General features: G+C 41.9%; 2 protein-coding genes across 4 annotated transcripts in view; both read left to right on the top strand.

The window, feature by feature from the left end:
- The first annotated feature begins 3 nt into the window (after positions 1–3).
- TRAPPC6A (trafficking protein particle complex subunit 6A) lies at positions 4–15,881 on the top strand. 2 transcript variants are annotated; one of them, XM_073599056.1, is made up of 6 exons: positions 4–430; positions 5,852–5,919; positions 6,622–6,739; positions 8,021–8,104; positions 8,899–8,992; positions 10,242–15,881. In XM_073599056.1, the coding sequence occupies exons 1-6, from the start codon at positions 350–352 to the stop codon at positions 10,271–10,273; spliced, it is 477 nt and encodes a 158-aa protein (XP_073455157.1). In that variant the 5' UTR covers positions 4–349; the 3' UTR covers positions 10,274–15,881. The 2 variants fall into 2 exon arrangements, with proteins under 2 accessions (XP_073455157.1, XP_073455156.1); XM_073599055.1 differs by lacking the exon at positions 4–430 and adding an exon at positions 1,827–2,005.
- A 7,718-nt stretch (positions 15,882–23,599) lies between these two features.
- Positions 23,600–23,883, top strand: part of CLASRP (CLK4 associating serine/arginine rich protein) — a 66,359-nt gene continuing 66,075 nt past the window's right edge. For both annotated transcript variants that reach the window (XR_012235990.1, XM_073599053.1), the window contains exon 1: positions 23,600–23,865. The gene's annotated coding sequence lies outside the window, so the exon portion shown is untranslated. The remainder of the gene's footprint in view (positions 23,866–23,883) is intronic.

Below are 23,883 nucleotides of genomic sequence, written 5' to 3'. Positions count from 1 at the left end.
GCTTCAGAAAGGCTGAGCCGGAAGTGGGGCAAGGCTTCAGAAAGGCTGCGCCGGAAGTGGGGAACCCAATTACCAGGAAGACGTGAGAAGTGCAGAATTTACAGCGGATATTTATGTTAATTCTTAATTATTGTAGCTCTGTCGCCCAGTAGTTGTATTTGTGATCAGTGTTTTGGTAGAATAGATGGCTGGTGTAAGAAGAGGGTATTAGTGCAGCCCTAGGACAGCTGTATGCCATATGTGACTGTGAAGGAGGATTACAGTGGCATGTTATAGGAGGATGATGTGCCCAGTTACTGACTGATTCCCCCCAGCACAGCAGGTGTAGAGACCTCCGAGGAGCCCGGCTATGGCGGATGAGACCCTGTTTGCACTGTTACATATGGAGATGATCTCCCATGCACAGAAAAGTGCAGGACACGATGAAGAGGTACGATACAACAACAATCTGATTGCTCCTGTCATTATACACCGATCAGCCGTAATATTATGATCACCCACCTAGTATTGAGTAGGTCCCGGCCTTGTCGCCAAAACAGCGCTGACCCGTCCTTGCATGGACACCACTAGACCTCTGGAAGTATGCTGTTGTGTCTGGCACCAAACCGTCACCAGCACACAAACATTTATTATATTGCAGCTTACCGCTTCTTAGATGTGGTGGCTGCATTCATTTTCTTTTTTAGACTTTCTTTCCTTTATTTTCACCTGGTGATCCAGCCAGTAAGTCTGTTGTTTTTCAACAGAACAAGCTGTCCTGCAGATGTAGCAGATAGAGGGATGACAACCCATTTACCACTGGCATGGGGTGCTTGGAATGATCAGCTTTTATGTAAAATGGAGGAGCACCGAATGCAAATTTTGGTGCTGAAACCAAAAATGCAAGATGCAATTGGTTGAAAACCAAAATCAAAAATGACAGTTTTTAAAATATATGTGAATTATATTCAACTTTTAAAATAATACCATCAATTTAAATGAATATGAATATTATTGTTGGCCATTATTGGCACCTTTAGCGCAAGAAAAGCTCAAGAAAAATGCACCCCTTTAAAGTGGAAGTCGATGCTAAAACTAAAATCATTACATCTATAGACACCCACCATCTAACACTAACCCATCTAGCCCTGTAAAGAAGAAATCGGTATATATACCTTTTCTGAAGGTGATCCGACCCGATCTCCAGCAGCGGAAGATCTGATCCCACGCTGAGCTGTTGGCTGCAGCTTCGCTGTGTGGACGAGTGCAAAGGACACATCCCACAACTGAAGCCCCATAATAAGTCTATGGGTGAAGTCACTTCCCATTCATTTCACAGCCGTTGTCAGCCATGCCCTCTGCAGAGCTTTCGCTACTGGAGATCGGGTCGGATCACCTTCAAAAAAGGTATGTATACTCATTTCTTCTTTACAGGGCTAGATGGGTTAGTGTTAGATTGTGTGTGTATATAGATGCAGGGATTTTACTTTTAGCATGGACTTCCACTTTAAATTCTATGTATGTCTTCACATGGTCCGCTGCGCTTTCGTGGTGGTGTTAAAAAATCTTGCTTGCTGTATTTTTGGTCAGTTAAAAGAACCGCACCAAAAAGGCACCTCTCAGTTGAAATGCATTGAAAATGCAGCAAGAATTCATCAATAACACATCTGTGTTATGGTTTTGATGCCTTTTTTGAGTCACATAATCTATGAAAAACAAGCCATGAGCAAGTAAAATTTGCTGCAAAATCACATACGTATTCAGCGCTGTTATCGACACCTTTTTTTTTTTTTTTTTTATGGGTTTAACTTCAGTTTGCTAGTGTATCTAAATCTACTAGTACATCTAACATTCCCCTCCTCCAGAATGACAATGCTGCTGCTGTCCAAAGATGCTCCTGTGCTTCTTCATCCAGAGTGGGGGCACTCTAATACAGGAGATGTGCTACGGGACGGATCACCAGGTGAAAACAGAGGGGAAAAGCCTAAAAAAAGAAAAGGAATGCAGCCACCACATCGAAGGATTGGTAAGCTGCAATATTTTGCAGTTATGGTTTAATGCCGCTTTAAGTCCTGTAAATTGTGAGGCGAGGCCTCCAAGAATCAGACTGATTTTGTCCAGCACGTCCCACAGATGCTCAATTGGATTGAGATCTGGAGATTTCAAGTCAGCACTTCAAACTCGTTGTTGTGTTCCTCAAACCATTCCTGAAACCTTTTTGCAGTGTGGCAGGGAGCATTATCCTGCTGAAAGAGGCCACTGCCATAAAGAAATATTGTTTCCATGAAGGGTTGTACTTGGTCACCGGCAATGTTTAGGTGGGTGGTACATGTCATAATAACATCCACATGAATGGTAGGAGCCAAGGTCTCCCAGGAGAATATTGCCCAAAGCATCACATTGCCTCCACCGGCTTGTCTTCTTCCCAGACTGCATCCTGGTGTCATCTCTTCCCCAAGTAAATGACACATCCAGCTATTCACATGATCTAAAAGAAAACATTCATCGGACCAGGCCGCCTCCTTCCATTGCTCTGTGGTCCAGTTCTGATGCGCAGATGCCCATTGTAGGCACTTTTGCTTGTGGACATGGGTCAGTATGGGTACCCTGACCGGTCTACGGCTACTCAGCCCCATACACAGCAAACTGCGACACCCATTTTTTTATGCTTTCAACACACAACTTCAAGGACAACATGTTTACTTGCTGCCTAATATATCCCAGTGAGTTTTAGATGCTATTGTAACAAGATAAGCAATGTTATTCACAGTCAAAGTTACCACTGTCAGTGGTCATAAAGTTATGGCTGACCAGTGTATGTAATTCAAATCGCCTACTGCTGTCATAAAATGTGTCTGTTTCTTACTATGTTTACATTTTTATATAAAGAAAACACCTAGGTTCAAGAATTTGTGTTTAATTTTTAGATAGGAGGAGTTGAAAACTCTGGTTGGGTCCCAATCACATCCTTGCTGTCTGATTTATTGTGTCAAGTTGGCCGTACGCAGAGGGATGGATCGGGCAGAATTTGCTCAATGGGTGGTCCTGTCAGCATCCTCCTGCCTGACATCTTTCAATTAAAAAATTGCAGGAGCCGGGTGGAAAATCGTCAGCCAAACAGCAGATGTATCCAATCAGAGGCAGGCGATGTTCGAGTATTCATGACAGTCAGAATACAATAGCTGCAGCGGGAGATTCGTCCATGTACAATGTTTAGCATGGATGGAGAAATCTGTTGGATTTTCTTTTATTCAGGCTGTAGGCTGATTGAAAAAAGCTGTGTGTGTATGGCCAGCTTTAAAGATGAATTCCAGGCATGGTATATTTTTACATAGTTACATTGGTCTAGTTTGGATCAATGTAACTATATATGCACAATACCTGGCCAATCCCCCTAGAAGCTGGAAATTGCTGAACTAGAAGCCACTACTCCAGCGACTTCCATTTGCTTCCAGATCCTGTGCTGAGTGACCAGCCTGATGCATTCTGAATACAGGGGGTCACCCGCTTGGCACTAATGCCTTGCATTGTCTGAGAGAATGCACAGCGGTCTCTGATTGGACGAACTGGAGAGGCGGGGAGGTGACATCACATTCTCCCAACTCATTCATTTAGAGGATGCTTTGAATTAATTTAAAAGATCGAAAGCATTCTCTGAATGGCGTCCGTGCCAAGGAGCCAACCTCCTGTGTTTAGAATGCATCAGGCTGGCTGCTCAGCACAGGACCCACAAGCAAGTGGAGGTCGGTGGAGTAGCGGTGATTTCCAGCTTTCAGGGGGATCGGCCAGGTATGCTAGATACAGAGTTACATTAGCCCCAGCTAAACCAATGTAACTATGTAAAAACAACCCCTGCCTAGAATTCTTCTTTAAAGCCATTGTCCACGGAGGATAAAAAATAAATAATATAAAAGTCGGCAGCTACAAATCCTATAGCTACTGACTTTTAATAAAAGAACACTTACCTGCCCATGGGTTCCAGGGCTGTCCTCACCTGAGCCGAGTCTTCAATCTACTTCGGGTCCATGCACCAGCATCCTAACTGTGGGCAGCCAGCTATGCTGCTTTTCAGCTTCACAGCTGGCTGCCCACTGTGAATTCATGAGCCGCGCTGTGCTTTGTGAATGGTCCTACAGTCTTCTGGGACTTGTGACGTGTGCCAGAGGACCGAGGGGAAGGAAGGAAGTGAGAGTGGGTACCTGTTATAACTGGGTACCCACTACCCCCAACCCCCCCCCCAATGATATGCCAAATTATCAGAGGAAGGGGGGAGGAAGTCTTAAAGCAGAACCCCTTTTGGGTGAAGTTTTGCATTTTTAAAAATCAATGGAGCATGCAGCTCTACCCATTGATCTAGAATCATCTTTAAATTGCATCACAATTCAAAGCTTTGGTTGTAAACGTACCCCCCCCCCCCCCCCCCCCCACACACACACACACACACACACACACACACACACACACACACACACACTGCCTGGTTTCCCTGAGGCACTTAGTCATAGCCAGAACCTCTCAACATCCTGGCAAGTGTGCTTCACGAGTACCTTCCAGCATCATGGGTAGAGATGAGCCTGGGCATCCACCAAACTCCTCTCTTAGCTAACCTCTGAATTCCTGCTTTTTTTTTTTTTTTTTGACTCCAAAGAGTTGTGGGCGATGATCATTCTTCTCCCCACAGCTCACATGAGCTGCAGGACGAAGAATGACCAGTTCTGCAGTTCATTGGCATGCAAAAAAGTGGGCGTTCAGAGGACACCCAAGCTCTTCTCTACCAAGATCTGTGAAGGGGGTGCTTTTCCAATTGTTAACAGATAAGTGGAATGTTGTAAGTTGCATGCACGAGATAAGTTGCATAACTTCATGTACCTCATTTATACCTATCTGGTGAAAAAAAAAAAAAAAGCCTTTTACCCCTAAGATCTTGTGAGATTTGGTAAAATTATGTGAGACCTTGGGTGGGAAAGAATTTTTTTTTTTAACAGATAAGTGTAATATATATGACGCTTGCACAAGATGAGGCACAAACTTCATCAGAAGGAGGTTAGTATCTACTACTAAGGTTATTAGTTTTAGGAAATACATAGTATATTCTCTTGATGTAGTTTATTGGAAAGGGGGGGGGGGATTTAAAGGCATCCCTTCATTTGAATGGGCTACCAATTGAGGAGAATACACTGAAAAATGTGCGGCTATTATATTTTGCAAAGCAGTAGACAATGCATGGTAGTGCTTTACCGTGGGTTGCAGTGCAGTACAGGTGCGTTGGGTTGCCATTCAGTATGAATGACACCACAGCACACCAATGTGCATAACGTGCATTGCCGCAACACAATAGTGTAAATGGGCCCTTTGGTCTCATTGTTCACTGTGTCCCCATTGAGCTGATTTCTCCTCACTCAGACAGAACAGGACGTGAGGGGAAATATCCCCATTTCTTATTTATTTAGTGGTTATCAGAACAGTTGGTGAAGGTAAATCACCCCAATAGATTTGTAAAGAATCTCTGTCTTGGTTTTACTGATATTCCCCTTGATTTCTGTCCAGGTAATGGATATCAGGCAGGGTACGAAAGGACAGGGGCACCAACCTTATTCAGAAGCTCCCAACATCATCCAAAACGAAAGAGAAGTTTTGGCTTGTGTTGGACTTTAATTTTATTTGTGTCATAAAACTGATGACCTCAGCTTTGTAGTGTTTATAGTGAGACATTATAACCATAAATTCTTCCTGGAGAGTGGATACTGGACAAATTGTGCACAGATTGACTAATGCTTTAATGGTATTTATTCTTGTCCTTTTGGATTTGGTGTATTATTATTTCCTATTGTTAAAAAATGTTGCTATTTTTTAAACTATGTTGTGCTTACAGGATCAAGGCAAACACATAAGGATCTTAGAAAGTATGGGTTTCCGTGTTGGCCAAGGACTTATTGAAAGGCAAGTGTAAAATCTTATCTTTCCCTCTTTGTACTGACATTTTTTTTTCTAGGGGAAGGCAGGTGGAAGATATGAAAGGGAAACTGTAATGGTTTGTATCAATTTTATCTATGGTTTGTCTTCTTTTTTTATTCTTTTGTGTTTTCAAATAGTCTTCGGCCCAGAACTACTTTAAAGTGACCCTGTCAGCACAGAAACCCTTGTATGCAAAACATATCTGAAGATAATTACCTTTCTGGCACCCTGTTTTCTTGAAAAGCAGTTGTTTTCCTGCTCACCATCCTCTGCACCTGAGGGGTTGAATACCTGTTTTCCCCTCTGTTGGCTGTGGTTCCTCCCGCAGGCTCATACATCCTGTGATGGCATAACGAGTCAGTGGGAGAAACCACAGTGAGCAGTGGGGGGAAGCAGGTTATTTGCACACTCCATGTTTATTTGGAGTTCAGATTTAACAAGCGTGATGCACTAAAATCGAATAGGAGAATCAAAGATTCCAGCCGATGGATAACTGCAATTCCCAGCATTATTCACTGACAGCTCATAACTTTTTGGAAGTGTGTGTGTTTTTTTTTTTTTTTTATCATTTTTGCATCTAGATGTCTTCTATAACACCATGGAAGCCCATGGAGACTTTAATGGCTAAAAGAAAAACTTAACATGTATTTTCATTTTCTTTATCATGTTTTTTTCTTATCCTTCTAGATTAACAAAGGAAAGCCCTTCATTCAAGGATGACCTGGATGTTGTGAAGTTCATTTGTAAGGATTTCTGGACAATCATTTTCAAGAAACAGATTGATAATCTGAGAACAAATCACCAGGTATGAGATATTTGGGCACATCAAGGTTCATCTTGATGAAGTCACCATAGCAACAAAATGTATTAGGGCGGAGCTACAGTGTGGGTAGAAGTACCCAGAGTCTAGGAGTTCCCAGTGCACAGAGAGTGAGCCGACTTTTAATTCCTGTGTTCACAGTGTTTTTAGTTTACGGGGGACTGGACTGGATTTATATCTTGATGCCTGCTTTTATTTACTTGTTACTGTGTGAGTATAATGGTTGTTTTAAAAAATGACTTTACAAAAATGTATTACACTGTGTGAGTATTTCCTTTCTGTGGACAAATCATCCTCCTTTGGAGCCTGGACCAGCCATCTATATAGGCGGGAAGGACTCCTTGAGAGGGGGCTTGAGTCTGATTTCACCCTATTGCGGAGGGGAGGCACTGCATTCTGGAGTCCGAAGCAGCCATCCATGCTAATAGAAGAGGATTCCTTGTGAGCCCGGTTAAAAGAGAAGTGCGGGATTAAAATAAGCAAAAAAAATTCATACTCACCTATGTGGATGCAGCAACGATCCAATGCTGCAGGAGGCCCCCGCCGGCTCCAACACAGAGAACTGAATAATCACATGACCACTGATTGTTCAGTTCCCTATCTTTGATGAGCATGGAGCAGGTCAGTCAGCGGCTCTCTGCTCTGCCCCTCCAACGCTCACCAGAGCACCGGGCTGTGTAGGGCACAGGAGCAGCTGGCTCTCACTCTCAGCGGCTTGCTGAGAGTCTGAGCCAGCTGTCAGCCAGGCATCTGGGATGAACCCAACATGTGACATCAGCTGACAACTTTAGCCAGCAGTTTTTTTTGTCTTAGATAGAGTAAGGAAGGGGTAAAGCCCTTATCAGTTTTTGTTTTGCTGTCTTTGTCCTGTTGGAAATTTTTTTTCTTCATTACCTGTCTCAGAGACACAACAGGAAGTGAAAATTAGGTGTCCTCATTGGAAGAGTTCCCTTCACCTTCTATTTAGAGGACATCTTATACAATTTGGATTTTCCATCACTTTTTGTTTCAGGGACAGTAGTCACCAGGAAAAGAAGAGAGGGTGAATCTACCTAGAAGGGACACTGATAGCAAAAATCATTTAGCGTGGGTTCTTACACTTCCCTGCTCTATCCAAAAAAGCTATACATACACTTTAAGGCACTTTTTTTGTATTTGAATGTTGTTCCTTGTAAATTTTCACATCTGTTTACTTTATGAAGGCTTCTTTTTAAAATATTGAGAACATAATGTCCCTTTTTTTATTTATATTTTTTATTTCTGTAGGGTACTTATGTTTTACAAGACAACCAGTTTCTGCTCCTGACACAGCTTTCCTGCACTAAGCAATACCTAGAGGAAGCACCGAAGGTAAATCGCCTTGCCCCCTTCTCTGACAGCGGTCCAACAACCTAGCTAAAAGGCAGACAGCTGCTTGATAACTCTTGCTCAAGCACTTGCACCAGACAAGCAGTGGCAGGGGGGATGTTGTGAAGGGGGGAAATACCCTGTCCAACCTTGTATCAAGGCTTACAATGATATTAGGAACATGAGACTACATGTACTTTTTCCCCTGGAGGAGAAAACACTGAAAACAAATTAAGTGAGAGTTTTTCTTTAACTCATTAGTAAAGGGGTTGTAAAGGTTAGTTTTTTTTTTTTTTTTTTTTTAAATAAAAATAACAAACATGTTATACTTGCCTGCTCTGTTTAAGGAGTTTGAACAGAGTAGCCCCAGTCCTCCTTCTCTGGGGTCCCCAGCGGGCATGCCTAGCTTCACCAGTGCCCCCACAGAAAGCCACTTTCCCTGGGGGCACCTGTGCGGGCTTGCTCCCGAGTCCCCCTGCTTTGTCCATTGACTCGTTCCGCACGTCCCCCCCCCCCCCCCGGCATGTCAATGAATTTGATTAACAGCAGCGGGAGCAAATGGCTCCTACTGCTATTAATATAGTCAATGAGGAGAGAGACAGCGGCTGAAACCACTGGGGTTGTGCACATAGCTGGATCGGATCAAGCTCAGATAAGAAAAAGGAGGGTCTGGGTGCAGCTGTAACAAAAAGTTTTTTTCACCTTAACGCATAGAGTGCAATAAGGTGAAAAACCTTGAGACCTTACAATCACTTTAATGATATTGAAAAACTTTTGTTCCTCTTATTGTCTTTCAGTTTCTGGCTTATACTTGTGGACTCATAAAAGGAGGTCTCTCCAACGTGGGGATCAACTGTACAGTATCTGCGGAAGTTCCTATAATGCCTACCTGTGAGTTCTTGTGTTTTGTTTTAGCCTTTATAAAACAATAAAAAAATCTGCTGGCATATTTACAGGATTATTTGCCTACAGTGTGCCTAGTGCAGTGACCCATAGAAACAAATCTGATTTAAGTTTCTGTAGTCAGACTATTAAAAAGGTAGATTTAGTTTGGGTGTCGTGGGTTGCAGCTATTTTGTGCCTCATTACACCGTAAAAACACTAGATATCTGTGATTGAATGAAGAGATTGTGTAGGGTTTTAGTCAGGGAATATGTAATATTGTATATCAATATGTTTTTTGTTCACCAATTGCAGCTGCCGTTTAACCCACAACTGCAAGCTTTCTGACCAGTATTTTGCTGCTATGTTGTGAATAGGCTATGAAAAGTGATAAGGCTTCTATTCGGGTATTTTCACAATTTATACACATAGCTGAATAATTCAGAGGCTGTACACACTCCCTTCTTTCTTGCTAGGTGATGTGGACCCTAGCCCTAAATGTAGAGCTAGCCTAAGCCAAGCCCACTAGTTAAAAGTGAATGTATCCTCGCTCCAAGTATATTAAACTCCCACAATAACCCTATAGCAGGCACAAAAATGTGCTTGTACATGCCTTAATTGCTCTGAAAAATCATGCTCGTACATCCTACCATTTCCTATGGCCTAGGCAGGCGCGTAATGCTGAACCCCACATGTAGCAATGCACTTATTTAAGAAAGTCACTCAGAAAAAAGGAACTGATTATCACTGTTTAAAATGGGCACGGGAAGTAAGCTTTTTAGTGTTAAATAAGCCAGTCTAAGTAACTTGGTAACACAGACAAAAAAAGGGAAAAAGTTTCTCTAAGTGTAATGTGTTAAAAACACATGTATTAAAAGCTACAAAGGGGCCACTCACATATAATCAACCATAACAGGCTCATCAATTTAGTGGGCAGCCGCTGAATGATGCTGAAAAGTCCACAAACAAGCTTAGCATCACTCGCAATGGAGGGGAGGAACGCTGGCCACTGCTTTCCAGAGCATGCACAGTGCCACCTCCTGCCGTGCTCCGAAACGCATTGCACATCCTGCTTCTGGTGACGTGATTACACGTACGTCGATTATACATCTAGATTTTTAAAGGTCTATTTTTTCATAATTCTCTGTGATTGATGCATATGCTACAACTCAAAGCCTTATTTTTTTTCCCTATGAACCTACAGTACTCCCACTTCTCAAGTAATTTAGCAATGCTAATAGTTTGTTTTCTTTCTTAGGTAAATTCCAGATTATGATTAACCGGACCTAGTGGGCTACCTGTGGACGAAGTCTGTTTTCTTTTACACAAAGTTTGAAACAGAAAAACATGCAAGAATCTAAACCAGCAATTTTACATATGCAATGGATTTTAAATATACCAAAAATCCAGCTATAAGATATAGCCTTTTTCACACTGATTACCAAATTTATTTGTGGGATAAGTCCAGGCTATGCACTTTTTATGAAGAATTGGGGTAATTTAGGATTCTGCTATCACCTTCCAGCTTTTTACAGTGTAAACTTTAGTTTATATTATCCTTGCTTCTACTTCAAGCCCCTCTCCAAATCTTTCTATAGCTTTTTAGTGTATTATGTCATACCTACTCTAAAATAAAACCCATGGGCTCAGCTTACCTACTAAGAGCAGGGCCCCCAGGTGTCTGCTAGCATGCTCTTGATTTCAAGGTGCTTTGGTTTTCCCAAAATCAAAAACGACCTTTTTTTTACATAAATTTCTGTGATCCATAAATCACCATCTCTCATCCCTTTGCCTTCCTAATGCTTGCAAATGTGATGAGCACATTTGCAGGTTGGTGAAGAGGAACTAGTAAGGCGAGACAAATATCAACACAATGAAAGTTGTGGGTATAATTTAAAGGGTAACTCCACTTTCGTGGGAAAAAAAATGGCAGCTATAGAAAAAAATATAGTGTATACAATTGTGACACAAGTCATATTGTAATTCAATGTTATTAAAAATGATCTTTCCTTTTCAATCTGCAACTCTGTAATTTTCTGTAAAATGCAATGCAATATGACTACCTGGAGGTGTTCTGTACACAGAATGTGTACAGAACGCCCCCCAGAAATATCATTTCAATCATATGATTGGCTCACCAATTTTCCCAGAAGTCTGCACTAAGATACAAGATATCTGGCATCCCCTGCAACAAAAATCTCATTTTTTTTAGATACTCCCAATGGGAAATCACGTCTAAAGGGATGCAGACCCTGCAATTTTCCTCATTAGAGCCCTGCAGGTACAGCAGCTGGTTGATAAATAAGAAACCTCTCCCATTAGATTACCTTACCACATGGACACAGATAAACACACAGGGATCTCTTCAGAATAACAAAAGGTAGGAATCTGCAACAAAGTTTGTTAAAACCCTTGTAATGTACATAGATCATCCAGAGGGGAATGTTTTATTTTTTGTTTTTTTTCTCAACAAAAGTAGAGTTACTCTTTAAATGATAAGTTCAGCTTTGGGAACATGTTACATATTCCACCCGTTTTTAGCACTGTGGTAGTTCATAGATTTTTCCTGTCAGTGTGAAACGGTGTATGGGGCAGACAGCTCATACTGGCAGTCTGCAGGAGACCTGCACTGCACCCTCGGCCTGCTGATCACTGGTGCAATGCTTTCCAGGTTTCTAAAAAAAAAATAGTAAATGCACATTTTTTTTTTTTTTTTTTTACCTGCATTTAATATTTTTTTTAAAAGGTTAACTTATCCTTTAAATAATAATGTGCCCTGGGTTATGCAATATTTAGGGCCTTTAGCAGATAAAATAAACATGTGAGTCGACACCTTTGCAATGACTGCACTATGGATAGTGAGTTACTTTGCAAAGTAAGGTTTCTAAAAAGATCTTACCCACAGTACCCTGTAAGAAAAGAGCAATTATAGTCACCTCTTCGGTGGCCCGTTTCTCCTACCTTCCCTCCATTCTAGTGCCAGAGCCTCTGTCAGTGATCCAGCAGTTGATTTTTCTGGGAGTTTAGGATGCCTGTGTCTCCTATTGTATGATCTCCTTCCTCTAACCCCTGTGTTGCTAGTAAGTCCTGTGGTGATATTGGGTTTAGCTCCTGCCACAGCGCTGGCAAAAAAAACACAGGCATCCCACACTCCCAGAAATTACAAATACCTAAGGCAGTGATGGAGGCTGCAGTGCTGGAATGGAGAGAACACAGAAGACATAGGCCACCAAAGAAGTGAATATAGTTGATCTTGTCTTTTTTGAGTACAATCTTTTATTAATTTTTTAGAAAGGTTGACAGAATATTTGAGGTGCAAAATACAATATTGTGGAATAGGCAGTTATCTGAAAATTGAGGTTCTAGTGAACCTTTCTGTTTAATCCTTATTCAAGCTGTATGATGCATGTAAAAGCCTGTGACAAGGGGATTTTGGGTTATATTTACTGCAGTGTAAACTGGCTTTTAGTAATGGTACGCTGTCTGATCTAAACTACGAATTGATCTGTAACAGGGATGAGCTGTGTTGGGACACGGGTCTGAATCTGCTTGAACTATACTGCCAAGCTGTCAAAGCGGACAGCCAAAACATAGGCGACTGAGGTATTTCCCCACCCCTGCAGCTGCACACATACATGCCCTTTGTGTATGTGCTGGGCATGTCTCTGCTGCCTCTGATTGGCTGTCCGCTTTCACAGCTTCTTGGTGGAATAGCTCAGGTGGATTTGGACTGGTGTCTGAATGCAGCTGAGTTCATCCCTAGTCTGTAGCTATACAAATTGCACTTTTTTTTGTTTTTTGTTTTTATCTAAAGTATCTAAAGCGGTAGTAAACTGCCATGCTTTTTTTTTTTTTTTTTTTTTTTACTAGCACATTACGTGAAACTTACCTTTAAAACTAAGCCCTCCAGTGACGCATTGTCACCGCTGTCAGAGCTTCCATCTTCACCCGGTCTTCCTTCCAGGTTTGCGTCCTACAGCTGTCTGGCCGCGCTGCGATGACGTCACTCCTGCACTTGCGCGCGGGAGCCGCTATTCACGGCACAGTACTCGGTTGGCCATTGCTTCAGAGCGCATATGCCGGTGAAGTCACTGGCCCATTCACAAGTAAATCTCTCCTAAACGGTGCATGTTTAGGAGATATTTACTGTACCTAAGAGGTAAGCCTTATTATAAGCTTACCTAATAGGTAAATTTCAACCATGGGAGTTTACTTGCACTTTAAGGCACAAAATATTTCACTCACTTGTCAAGCCTAGGACACTTGGGAGGTATGCTGTAGTTGTGGAATAGATCTCTTTAAAATAGAGTAATTAGTAAACCCTCCTGTTTGGCCCTTTAGTCACTGCCCCGTTGTACTATGCACCTGAAAGCAACATTCAGTTTAATCAAAAGGGGATTTTAGGTTCTATATATAGCAGTGTTTTGTTTCAATAAGGTATCTTTTCTGATCCAAGGTCAAAATCAGTGTGTAGCCTGTACATTTTAAGGTTTGTTATCCAATACCTTCCTACAAAAGTCAGGACCCTTGGGATCTGTGTGATATTTATTTTGGTACCCAGCCACAGCTGCGTGAAGCCCCATGTGGCCTTTTAGTCACTGCCAAGTTGTACAATACATGTAAAAGCAACATATAGTTATTGCAATGTATACCGTTTTGTTTCATACGGTACACATTAAGGCAACTTGCCCTGCTTACCTGTAATTATACTGTTGGGTTCTAACTTAAAGCTGAACTCCAAGCAGGAATAAAAAAACATCAATTATATAAAGTACATGCATCTAACTATTGTAAGTAATTGAACTTGACTTGATATCACCCCTATTTAATCTTCTGTACAGCAGCTCCCAGACTGGGAGAGGAGGGCAGCACCAAGAGCCAGTCAGGCTGTGCTAATAAGGAACCTGCTGACAGGAGGAGAGAACAGAGGCAGCAAAGCAGCAGCAGTTAAAAGGACTTGAACTCAAAAAGTGAGGATTTCTCATGTTACAGGGAATATTTAGAAATGTAGTTAATTTAATCTAGCAGTAGTGTGAAAGAAATTACCTTTTTGTCTTAAAGTGGAACCTTACCCATAACAACGTGATAAAAAAAATAATGTTCTTTGGCAAGGAACATACATTCCACATTAATAATTATGCTACCAAAATTAGTGTGTGCTGTAAATTACCTCCAGCATTGCTCCTGTTTCTTCTTGCTGAAGTCTGCCATTTTGGTGAAGCCCAGAGCCCCTGAACAGAGGTAAATCATAAAGCGAAACTAAACTCATCGTATTAATGGTTTCAAAAACAGTTACATTCCTGGAATGCTGGAACCGCTAAGGTCTAGTTTACACTTGCTTCAAAGTATGGCTTTGGACACACTTTGTTAAAGCTCTCTGAACGTCAGTCAGAGCCTCTGTCACTAAATAAAATGTTTAGCTTACAGTCCTGTTTACACCTTGCTTTTGCTTGGTGCTTCGATGAGGCTTTGGTGGAGTTTCAGTGGGGCTTCAACCAAGCTTTGCCATAGACTTTTATGGAGGCTTTGAAGACGCTTTGAAGCACCACTAAAGCTACATGGGGTAAAATTTTTAAAGCGAAGCAAAAGCAAGGTGTAAACAGGACTGTAAGCTAACCATTTTATTTAGGGACAGGAGCTTTGACTAGCGTTCATAAAGCTTTAACAAAGCCTGTCTGAAGCCTTGTTTTGAAACAAGTGTAAACTAGCCGTTAATGTGTGTTGAAGCCGAAGCAAGTGTAAATGAGCCCTAACTGTCACATTTGCTTGTGTCCTCAACCAAACTGTCAAACCATCAAATGGCTGGTGTCATAACTGATGGCGTGTGCAGCACCATGGCAGTTGCGGATCAAACAGAAGCAGCTTTATTGGCTGTAAAGGATAGGAGGGTTTATTTCAGCAGATCGGCCTCTACAAATTTGGCAGTGCCTAAAAATAGAGAGCTACTGAGCATGAGCAGAGCAGGGTGAGACATTGCATTGCTGGATTTTAAACAGTATAGACACTTATTTTTAATGTTTTACATCGCTATACCTGCAAAAGGGGCCAACCTGAAGTAGTCTAGCAGGACTTAATTGTCTGACTAAAGTTCCACTTTAGATTTCTCATGAAAGTGAACAGTCCACTTCCTGGCAGGTGAGGGAGGGGGAGGGGAGGGGGGCTAGGTACTCCTGTGCTTGCAGCTTTTATACTTGTATATCTGCTGTGTGGGGAATAAGGTACTGCTGCTTCTGACAACTTGTCTCTGGAGATTTGGGGTGAGTTTTAGCAATGTCACTATTGCGCTGCTCCTTGCTGAACACTCTAACAGGAAGCAAAACCCTGCCTATACCAAGATGGACACCTCTACATTGAAATGAAGTGCAGAAAAATAAAAATGCACGGTAAATCAGTGATCAGGAATAAATTGGCTTCAGATCAGACCAGAGGCAGTACTGGTTATTATTTTTTTGCCCTCTGCCCTCCTTTTTTGGGCACAGCTTTTAGAGTTAAGTTCCTCTTTGAGTCACGTTGCTGCTCCTTTACTCTCTGTTCTTAGACTTTGGGTCAGGGAAGTGACCTACCCCTATTCCTGTAACTATAGTTAAGAAAATCGAATAAACCATCAGGGCTGTGCTCAGCATGCCTGTGTAAATCTCAGGGCTGGATGGATGGAAATATAAATACTTTGGCAGGTAAAACCGATTCTATATATTTATTTCAGTGGCATATTTAACTGTTTTCCTGGAGTTCAGCTTTAAAAAAATGACTTTAGAGAATGTTTTTGAATCATTTTGAGCACTGCATATCTTTGGATTATTACACTTAATTAAGCTGTGATTTATGTTTGGTTAGTTTTGCACTGGTTTTTGTCTTTCTAAATTCTTGTTTTTGTTAATAAATTTGAATTTAATATACAGATGATGGTTTATCTTTCAGCATAAATAACATCCCTCCCTCTCCCTCCATATTCAATTCATTTGTAGAAGTGGTCTGAAATGGGCCGAAAAAATGCGGCGCACTCAATTATGCTCAATGATTTGCTTGGCTTAAAGGAGTGTGGTTAAATAGAGTGTGAGATAACTTGCATAGTGGAGAATGTGGTAATATATAGGGAAAGGGGAATGAAGAGAGAAAGGAAAAAAAAGGAACTCTGCACTGATCACTGATACCAGCCTCTAAATAAAGTTGTGCAATACTCTGCAGAGTTCCCTAATGCCAGACCCCTAAGAAGAGTCCTGTGTAATGCTCTGCAGATTTCTCTCATCAGTCATACCATTCCTTAAAGAGGAAGTAAACCCTGATGGGTTTTACTTCCTCTTTATTTCCCTGCAAAGGTAAAGCATAATGGGCTACTATACTGATAACGAAGCCAGCGATGTCCCCGCTGGCTGAAAGCATCCATCTTAAGCCCTCTTCTTTCCGGGGCCATGGACTCCGGCTCTGTGACTGGCCGGAGTTGCGCATCAGTCACGGCACAATCCCTTTAGAAACGTCTCGAACATGCCCTTTCTTAAGTGCACATGCACTGATGACGTTGGCGCAAGCGTATATTGTGAATATCTCCTAAACCTAAAAGGTTTAGGAGATATTTCCAGCACTGACAGGTAAGCCTTAATATAGGCTTACCTGTAGGTAAAAGTGGTTGTACAGAGTTTACAACCACTTTAAAGAGTTATCCGTGAGTTCCTTTAATACCAGCCCCCCAGGATTAGTCCTGCGCATTGCTCTGCACCAGTGATAGCAGCCCATATGGGAAGTTTTCTGTTCAACACTGCAGATTTCACTGATCAGTGATATTAGCCCCCCCCCAATATCCTGTTTTGTGCAAGACTCTGTACAGTTCTCTGATGACTAGCTGCCCATATGGAAAGTTTGCTGTGCAATACTCTGCACAGTTCTCTGATAACAGCCAATAAAGAGAGAGAGAGATATGCCACCCACTACATACAGGTTCCGTCTTCCTCACTTGAACCAGTACTCGTGTACACAGTAGCTCCATGCACATGGCCAGTCTAATCCACAGTGTACCCATTGGCTGAAATGCGGTGCAGCCCACCTCCTGCTACCTCCCGGTCACTCACTGCCTGAACATGTGATAGATCCCTCCATCACCCAATCCTGACTCCTAGCCCATCCACCTGACTACGTGGGTGGCCCGGGATGACACTGGATGATGGCGGAGCAATGCAATTTTTTTTTTAAGGGGGAACTGAGACAGCCCAGTTGAGATTCTGATCAAGACAGCCATAGCTAGGGACATGGGTCTGAAGCCCGTGAATGTCCCAGGAAAATCATGACTGTTGGCAACTATGTATTTATATGACAATTTAAAACCGTTTGTCGATATTAATTATTTTTACTATTTTTATTTTTATATTTCAAAGGCTGTCTATTCTTATTTTGAACAGCAGCAGAGGACTAGAAGCTCCTCCTGCTTATGTTTCCCTGCAGACAGGCTGGGAAGAAGCTGGGTCATGTGACAACTGTATATTGATTAGAAAAAAGGACACTTTGATGTTTTGGATTTTTTTTTAATTTAAACTATTGCAATGCAATCATCCACATACAGGAATAGAAAGGACAATGTAACTTAAACAGTGTGTGTTTAGTATCACTTTAAAATGGATTAGGTGGAGAAGACATGAAGAGACCCTTCCTCATTCTTCAAACATTTCTTGCTGGTCTTCCTTTTCCTTTGGCCCAGGCTTAAAGTGTTCCAAAACCCAACAGATGTCGCCTGTCAAACTGCAAGTTAAAGGAGAAGTATGGGAATGCAAAAATAGGTAGTACATGCTACCCTTATACCTGCATTGCATTTCTTTCTTTCCTCAGCCCTTTAGATTTTGCAGAATAGTCTTTTGAAGTGTCCAGAATCAGCCTCTAATGGTTATTTTTCAGTTCAAAAGTTTCCAGAGGGTGGACACATCTCCACAATCCAGCCCCTCCTTCACTCCCTCCCTCTGGAGGACATGTGGGTGTGTTTGGTGAAGAGGTGCACACCCAGGCTGCTATCTAGAATTAGCACGTTCTTCACATGCCTCTAGTTCCATTGCAGCATGTCCCCAGCTAAAACCCGGAAGCAGAGACGGTGTGATACAAGTGAAGTCTCCTCACCTTTCTCTGGCTGTTATCTGCAAGACTCCAACACCTCTCCCCTGTGCTTTGATGTTCCTTCCTGTGTCCTCTGAATTCCCTCCCCCCCATCCCCTCACTCATTCAAAGTTCATGTCAGTGTCTCCTCCAGCTGATGGGGGAGGGGGAGAGTCACTGAAAATGTATCATGTACAGAAATGAACACTGGTGAGCTCTCTACACATAGTGAATAATGAAAAGTGTATACTGCGCTGTGACCCCGCAATTCAGCAGCCGGCACGGCTGTAGACAAAGAGCTGAGTAGAAGATAAATAAGTGCAGCGCTATGATTGCAAAAAAAGGGAAAAATTGTATGTGATTCAAACATATATGTGATAAAATGACACAAACTCTAACATAATAGAAGTGAATGGATATTAAGCAATGTGCTAATATAGTGACTGCACTACACACAAATATCCAAATTGAACGAAATGATGAAATACAGTCCAATTGGGTTTGTGATCCAATACACATGTGAGAAGTTCCTGGGAACCTTGGAGTGAAAAAATGGAAGTAAACCCCACCACCGTGAAAGAGGGAGGAGGCTTACCAGATAATATTGACTTGGCGAGGCATATACCACCCAAGTCAACAAGGCTTGTTGGGTTCAAACCACCCAATGGGGGACAGCAGATCCTGGAACTCCGTCAGTCGATCGGCCTTAGACGGTCATGAGATGTTAGCTGAAGGCTCCAGGAGTCTCGGGGAGCATGAAAACTTATTGTCACAGGAAGGGTATCATGTAATAGAAAAAGGGGGCTGACATAGCACGATACAGTTTAAAAAGGAGGTGGTTTATTAAAAATATAAATTAAACACTCACATTTGGAAGAAATTGATACAGCATGTAAAAGCATGAGGTGATGTTAGCGGAAGGTCCATCCAACGCGTTTCGACTGACCCCAGATGACGACTGTGCAGTCGAAAACTGGGACATGTTGGCGTTTTGTTGGTTGTGTGTTTTCTACTGTGCATTTTGCAGCATTTGCCATTCATTTTTTTTACATGCCAAAATGTGTGTTTGCTTCTGTGTTTGGTGTGTTGTTAACAATTAATGGCACTGAAAGAACAACTAGTAATTGTAGGTGTATAAAGGTGGCCATACACTATACAATCTGATTGTACAATCTCTTTTAGATCTGCCATCAATTATGTAGTGCAAGGGCCTGCCTGATTGGATATAGAGTAAATGGCTAGATAGGTGTTTCCTCCTATTATATAAATTTGGTAAATCTAAAGGAGATTGTACAGTCAGATAGTATAGTGTATAGTCATGTTTATGCACCTAAAATTACTAGTTGCGCTTTCAGTGCCATTAATTGTCAATGGCACACCAAACACAGAAGCAAACACACGTTTGGAAAAAATGAGTGGCAAATGCTGCAAAACGTACAATAAAAAACACTCAACCCAAAAAATGCCAACATGTCCCATAAGCCATATATAGCACAGCCCATTTAAATCAACGGGCTGCCCTAAGCGTGTCACAGGACAAAATGAGCCACAAAACATTCGCTCCCACTATACTAGATGTGAATGGGGCCTGAAAGTGAAATTGGTGAAGTAACACAAGAACAACGAGGCTCCATTCACATTTGTGTGTTTCCTTGCATTTCAGAAATGCGCTGCACCAAAAATCGCAGTAAAAAGCGCAGCATGCTCCGCTCTTAAAAAAAAATTCTGAGGCTTCTTTGGGGCGGTTGCTGTGTTTAGGGCAGCCCATTGAGGTGGATGAGCTGCCCTATGTGTGATGAGTGAAAATGCTCCAAAACACCTCCCCCATCGAAAAAAACCCCCAAAAAACGCATGTGGCAATGCGAGTTCCCGCTATGCAAAGATGTGAACGGGGCTTGACAGCTGAGTGTTTCTGTCCACTCCCTCCTATGTACTTGTATAAAGATGGCCATACACTACGCAATCTAATTGTATATTGTGTATTTAGTGAGAAGGGTGATCACTGATTGATTGCATTTCATTTAAAAAAACGTGCAGCTGGGAGTGGGAGGGTGGATGATGCAGGGTGTGTGCGAATGAGGTCAGCTGGTCAACTCCTTCCTGTGTCATGATGACCTATAGTCTGTAAAGACGTAAGGCAGAAGCAATAGATATGTTTGGAATCATGGATGTAGGACAGCAAGGTACGTGTCTGTAGATTTTATGGAAAGCTTTGATATTTTTGCAAAAAAAGTACATGAATGCTATACTTTAAAAAAAATAAAAAGGTGAACTTAGCCTTTAAGGAATAAATCGCATGAACATGAAAATGTCTCTCGTGCTGTTCAAGGTGAGTGAAAACTTAATCTTTAAAGTGCAATCAACAAATGAGAAGGTTGGCACGCTTACCAGAAATGGTGGACTCATATACTGTACAGCATGTGAGTTAAACAGGCAGTCATGAGGGAATATCTCAACGGGATCCAACACAGAAAGATCAATGTTTTAGAGAATAAGCCCCATTCCGTTTGGAGGGAGAGATTCCAACATCAAAAGGGCTTGCGGTGGACCGCGTCAAATGTTAAAGTGATCTATGATGGCGTGCATAGAAAACAAACAACTGCACATAGTGTGACACTATATGGTAGGTTCAATATTGTCAGAAATCATGAATCGGACTGAGACAGAAGTACAGGTAAATCACACTTGTATAATAATAAAATAAAGTAAACAGAGTAAACGTAATCAAAACATAGCCAGAGTTCAGGAGCCGGAATGGATAGTCAGACAAGCCAAAACGTCAGGGAGCCAGAGATGAGCATAGTAGAACAGCAAGTAGGAGCTGGAGCCAGAAGGAATGTCAGCCAAACAAGTCTTTAACAGGAACACAGGAGAGCGTCTCTAGAGATGTGACCAAGGCAAAGGCAGAGATCATCTGGACTGGACGGCTTAAGTAGGCAGGACTGACGAGCAGGATATCATCAGCAAGTGAGTCACTGTGGAGAGATAGGAGCTGGCAATTAGCCGACAGCTGAGCGGCCAGCTTTGAGAAGGAAGGGCTGAGCCCAGCCCTGACAAATGTGTAAAAAAGGGAGGTGTACACTTACAAAACTTCCAATTCCAATAAAAACACGTTTGTATCCTTCAACTGTATAGGCAACTTGCAATAACTCCACAAGCGTCACCCGACGCATTTCGTCCTATTGGACATCATCTGGGGTGACACAATTGTTCATCCACGAACGTTGAAGCACCTTGAACATTGTTTATTTACACTTATTTTTTATATTGTTCACAATTTTATTTTATTTTTTCACGTTATTGGTTGTTCATTTACTATAAGCAATAGATATGTTTGGAATCATGGATGTAGGACAGCAAGGTACGTGTCTGTAGATTTTATGGAAAGCTTTGATATTTTTGCAAAAAAAGTACATGAATGCTATACTTTAAAAAAAAAAGGTGAACTTAGCCTTTAAGGAATAAATCGCATGAACATGAAAATGTCTCTCGTGCTGTTCAAGGTGAGTGAAAACTTAATCTTTGAAGTGCAATCAACAAATGAGAAGGTTGGCACGCTTACCAGAAATGGTGGACTCATATACTGTACAGCATGTGAGTTAAACAGGCAGTCATGAGGGAATATCTCAACGGGATCCAACACAGAAAGATCAATGTTTTAGAGAATAAGCCCCATTCCGTTTTGAGGGAGAGATTCCAACATCAAAAGGGCTTGCGGTGGACTGCGTCAAATGTTAAAGTGATCTATGATGGCGTGCATAGAAAACAAACAACTGCACATAGTGTGACACTATATGGTAGGTTTAATATTGTCAGAAATCATGAATCGGACTGAGACAGAAGTACAGGTAAATCACACTTGTATAATAATAAAATAAAGTAAACAGAGTAAACGTAATCAAAACATAGCCAGAGCTCAGGAGCCGGAATGGATAGTCAGACAAGCCAAAACGTCAGGGAGCCAGAGATGAGCGTAGTAGAACAGCAAGTAGGATCTGGAGCCAGAAGGAATGTCAACCAAACAAGTCTTTAACAGGAACACAGGAGAGCATCTCTAGAGATGTGACCAAGGCAAAGGCAGAGATCATCTGGACTGGATGGCTTAAGTAGGCAGGACTGACGAGCAGGATATCATCAGCAAGTGAGTCACTGTGGAGAGATAGGAGCTGGCAATTAGCCGACAGCTGAGCGGCCAGCTTTGAGAAGGAAGGGCTGAGCCCAGCCCTGACAAATGTGTAAAAAAGGGAGGTGTACACTTACAAAACTTCCAATTCCAATAAAAACATGTTTGTATCCTTCAACTGTATAGGCAACTTGCAATAACTCCACAAGCGTCACCCGACGCATTTCGTCCTATTGGACATCATCTGGGGTAACACAATTGTTCATCCACGAACGTTGAAGCACCTTGAACATTGTTTATTTACACTTATTTTTCATATTGTTCACAATTTTATTATTTTTTTCATGTTATTGGTTGTTCATTTACTATATATCCATTTATACCTTGGACTTGCCAGGTATATATTCATATACGTTTTTTAATTTTGTTCATATTTTGCGTGCCACATTATTGTTTTATATGGGCAGTAGGGTTGTCCGGGTTTGGAATCATGTGTCTGAGTTTCAGTCCATCGGACACATTATTCAGACAGAAATGTGGCTCAGAACAGGGCTTGACAAGAGGATGAGGGGGGACTGTGTTCCAGCCCTAGGGTGATAACTGTACTGAGCAGTGTTGTCACCTTAGGACAGGAAGTGTGTTAGGACTAAATAACAACTCTTTTCTCCATACAGGGGACAGTGGTTTGTAACCCACAAAGATAGTACAGACTACAGCCTCTTACACACTGTCAGATTTTTGGACGACCGTTCTTCCGTTTTTTGTTGCATGCTAGTCTCATGGCGAAAGTGAATAGGTTACTCGCCATATGAAAATTCTCGTACGACAGAATACAACTTCAGACGTGACACGTACATCATGTGTTGAATAGTTTTGTATGTATTTAGTTTCTGAGCAGGCGTAGCCTTGCTCTAACGATTATTTTTGGTACTAATAAAACGAAAATTGGACGTTGTGTAACAATCTGACAAAAATTAGATAGTCTGTGCATCCTGCTTTTGTCGGATGAAAAACCAGAATCGGCTGTCGAAAGCACCGTACTAACGATCCGAAAATCGGCAGATTGTTCAATAGACGAAATTTTACTTCCGATTTTCGTATCGTGTGTATGGGCCTTTAGTCTTATAAGCAACATGAACAGCCATTCCCCCACTTGTCAAACAGATATTATAAAACACTTTCAATTGACTATTTAACAGACTAAAAGGAAGCAATTAAGAGAGATTTATTGTTATAGTTTACATACATCAGCCTAATATGGATGTATCTGCCTACAAGAAACTTGGTCTCCGGTAAAATGGCCTCCTTCCATAATTGGAGACATGAGATACAGTCCAGATTTACTGAAAGGAAGTCAACACTTTCCTCTAGTAATAGACGGAGAAATGCCTGACACCCGTCACGTGATCTTTTTTGAGCAATCAGCAGCTAGCTTATTCAAGAAGGCGTAGACCTCCCTAGAATTGCACGCTGGATGTGCGGGGAAGGTTAGGAGAGGCCGCCGGTGCTGGGCCTTTCCCGCTAGTCACAGTACGCGGCACCGACGGACGCCAATGTGCACCTCGCTGCGCCGTGCTACTCAGAGGGCTGAGTGACGTAACATTTGTGGCCAGATAAGCGCGCATACTCAGTGCGGGTTTAGCTGCTTTGCGTTTCGTCATTTCCGGTGGTAACTTGCAAGTAGCTGGTAAGAGTGTGTCCTGTA

Source organism: Aquarana catesbeiana, linkage group LG09 (genome assembly GCF_042186555.1).
Source record: "Aquarana catesbeiana isolate 2022-GZ linkage group LG09, ASM4218655v1, whole genome shotgun sequence".
NCBI lineage: Eukaryota > Metazoa > Chordata > Amphibia > Anura > Ranidae > Aquarana > Aquarana catesbeiana.
Note: the sequence above shows the minus strand (reverse complement) of the source record. Positions and strands in the feature narration are given on the sequence as shown.

Bases quoted from the DNA above. Each gene is read 5' to 3' on its own strand.
- TRAPPC6A (XM_073599055.1), top strand. From the start codon at position 1,871: ATGCTCCTGTGCTTCTTCATCCAGAGTGGGGGCACTCTAATACAGGAG. The intron at 2,006-5,851 runs GTAAGCTGCAAT...TTGTGCTTACAG, and splicing joins GCCACCACATCGAAGGATTG to GATCAAGGCAAACACATAAG. The intron at 8,993-10,241 runs GTGAGTTCTTGT...TTTCTTTCTTAG, and splicing joins AGTTCCTATAATGCCTACCT to GTAAATTCCAGATTATGATT.